The sequence below is a fragment of the Tachysurus fulvidraco genome, chromosome 25 (genome assembly GCF_022655615.1).
Source record: "Tachysurus fulvidraco isolate hzauxx_2018 chromosome 25, HZAU_PFXX_2.0, whole genome shotgun sequence".
In the NCBI taxonomy this organism is placed as follows: domain Eukaryota; kingdom Metazoa; phylum Chordata; class Actinopteri; order Siluriformes; family Bagridae; genus Tachysurus; species Tachysurus fulvidraco.
Genome location: NC_062542.1, coordinates 8,902,528 through 8,905,044, shown reverse-complemented (window position 1 = coordinate 8,905,044; position 2,517 = coordinate 8,902,528). Strand labels below are relative to the sequence as shown.

The following is a 2,517-nucleotide window of genomic DNA, read 5'->3' as shown; positions in this document are numbered from 1 at the left end:
TGCTCAATTTTAGAATGGGATGTGATCTGAGATAAGTGTTAATCCTTTAATCAGTAGGGGGCACCAGAGGACTGTGCAGAGGAATGTGAAGAAAGGGTTGTTTAACTATAACCTATAATTTACTACATTTACTACATAATTTACTGTTTGTGTGTGAATATTTACTTTTAGATTTACAGTGGTATTGTATGAAATTTCCCAAAATCTGGGCTGTATACTACTGAAATATTAATTATGACTTAACTTAGTCTTAACCTATTTGGGGAGCTTTGTTTCAGAAAACTACATTTCCCTTTAGTCATACATGAAACACGTCACACCGGAAGCTGAAGGACGTTTCACTGGTTAAAGCTGGTTAAAGCAACACTCTAAAGAGTGAGTATGTTTAGGTTTATTTCATTGACTCTGTTTATTTTAATCATACACTGAGACAATGTATAGATTTAAACACAACTATGCTATAATCCGAGTAAATCATTATTGGTGCTTGAGCAGATATTTAGCTTTAGCGTCCTTTGAAATGAATGATGTTACTGTATATGATTGCAGGCGCTGATGATGGCTGTTGACTGGGTTGGATATGGATATGCAGCCCTCGTTGCCTCTGGAGGAGTCATGGGTTATGTCAAAGCAGGTCTTTTAATACTCCTTGTATTAAATATTAACATATCACCATAATATTTATAAAATTGTTTAGAGCGTTATTTTATAAACAATTCAAATTTTGGCATTTAATTCAAAATGAACAATTATGAAGAAAAAAAAACAGCAAATAGATATTGATCATACAAATAGATATGATTTATACCATGACCTTTAATGTGTAGAAATGTACTGTTGTGTTGTTCATCTCCATTTACAACAATGAGGATTTATCTTGAGGTTTGTCCAAACCTTCTCTTCTTCTCTAGGCAGTGTCCCTTCTTTGGCAGCTGGACTGTTATTTGGAGGTCTAGCAGGTTTTGGTGCCTACAATATGTCACAAAACTCTGAAAACATTTGGGTGTCTTTAGGTTGGTATTTCCAATTAATATTTATATTAATAGGTTACTTTGCTTCCTAAACAAGTGCAGACCGGAGTATGAGCTGCATTCACATTCACAGTTTTAGTGCAACAGAACTCAGGGCACTTTATACAGGTAGCATGCAAACCAAGCTCTGTGTCCAACATAACCTCCAATGTGAAAGCCATTTAAACCTATGAAAAGATCACACACTTTTTGGCCATTCATTGATCGAGGTTTCTGAGTGTTTGATATGAAGGTGCTATAGCTACACTGATGCCTTAAAATTGTGTTGTGGAGTAGTGATTCCACATATAATGAAAATGTCTGGATTCCAGAAGTGACCTGATTACTAGCACTGGAGCCTGTTCAGGCATTTGGATGGGTTTCTTCCCATGAGTATGTCTTATTTACCTTCATGGGTTTAGAATAAATTTACTAGATGTAATAGAAATAAAAATAATTCTCAAGTCTTTTAGAGCTAAATAAGTGTATTAAATCCTAATAATTTATTAGTCTTTGCAAAAAGCATGATTATTATAGACTATGTATTAATAATTTCTATTTATATTGGGTAGCTACATCAGGAACCTTGGCTGCTCTCATGGGGAAAAGATTTTACAACTCTCGGAAGATAATGCCTGCGGGTATAGTGGCTGGAGCAAGGTAATTCGTGTTCACATTTGATACACCAAAGGTCCCTAAAGACTGGACATTTTCCATGATCTTTAAATAAGCTCAAAGATTGTTCTGGAACAGATGGGTTTCTGTTTAAGCAGGTTCTCACACTACACAGAGGCCCTTTTTATGATTATAATAATTATTCGAAAAGGGCATGGCATAATTTTCTTATTTACCTTACATAAAGAGCATAGCGTCTTATTTATGGATGTCATTTTTTTGTGTTCTAGTATTCTGATGCTGGCAAAGCTTGGTGTTGGAGTCCTGCAGAAGCCTCAAGATTCATAAAAGTCACTGATAAAAAGAAATCATATTTTTGTTTGATTCTATTTTATTGTTATATAGAAGAATTCAGCATTATTACAAGTATAGTTTTCTCTAACGTGTTTAATAAATGATAAAAAAATTAAACAATTTCTTTATTCTGCATTTATGCATATGTGTGTATATGCTAACATAATTTAAAATATTTAGTTTTAAAATACTGCCAGATTTTCTTAAACATATTCTCAAAAGACATAGTGTTGGTCTAAAATGGCTTAACAGCAGAAAAAATAAAGTTATTTATGCACGTTTGTCGATGCACGTTTATGCCCATAGTGAAGACTAGCCCATCTGGTCCAATCCCACAGAAAAGCTACTGTAGTACAAATTGCTGAAAATTTTAATGATGGCTATGATAAAATAGTGTCAGAACACACAGTACATTACAGCTTGTAGTTTGGGCAGTGTAGTTGCAGACCATTCAGATTGTCTATCCTGACCACTGCTAGAAGCACCTACATGTGCATTAGCACTGGACCATGGAGCAATGGAGAGGGTGACCTGGTCT

At 34.7% G+C, this 2,517-nt stretch overlaps 1 protein-coding gene across 1 annotated transcript; it reads left to right on the top strand.

Annotated features, from left to right (window-relative positions):
- The first annotated feature begins 234 nt into the window (after positions 1 to 234).
- tmem14ca (transmembrane protein 14Ca) lies at positions 235 to 2,114 on the top strand. Its single transcript, XM_027176751.2, has 5 exons — positions 235 to 375; positions 550 to 634; positions 912 to 1,013; positions 1,583 to 1,670; positions 1,916 to 2,114. Exons 2-5 carry the CDS (start codon positions 556 to 558, stop codon positions 1,971 to 1,973), a joined length of 327 nt encoding a protein of 108 aa, XP_027032552.1. The 5' UTR covers positions 235 to 375; positions 550 to 555; the 3' UTR covers positions 1,974 to 2,114.
- The last annotated feature ends 403 nt before the right edge of the window (positions 2,115 to 2,517 follow it).

Bases quoted from the DNA above. Each gene is read 5' to 3' on its own strand.
- tmem14ca (XM_027176751.2), top strand. From the start codon at position 556: ATGATGGCTGTTGACTGGGTTGGATATGGATATGCAGCCCTCGTTGCC. The intron at 635-911 runs GTCTTTTAATAC...CTTCTTCTCTAG, and splicing joins CATGGGTTATGTCAAAGCAG to GCAGTGTCCCTTCTTTGGCA. The intron at 1,014-1,582 runs GTTGGTATTTCC...TATATTGGGTAG, and splicing joins AAACATTTGGGTGTCTTTAG to CTACATCAGGAACCTTGGCT.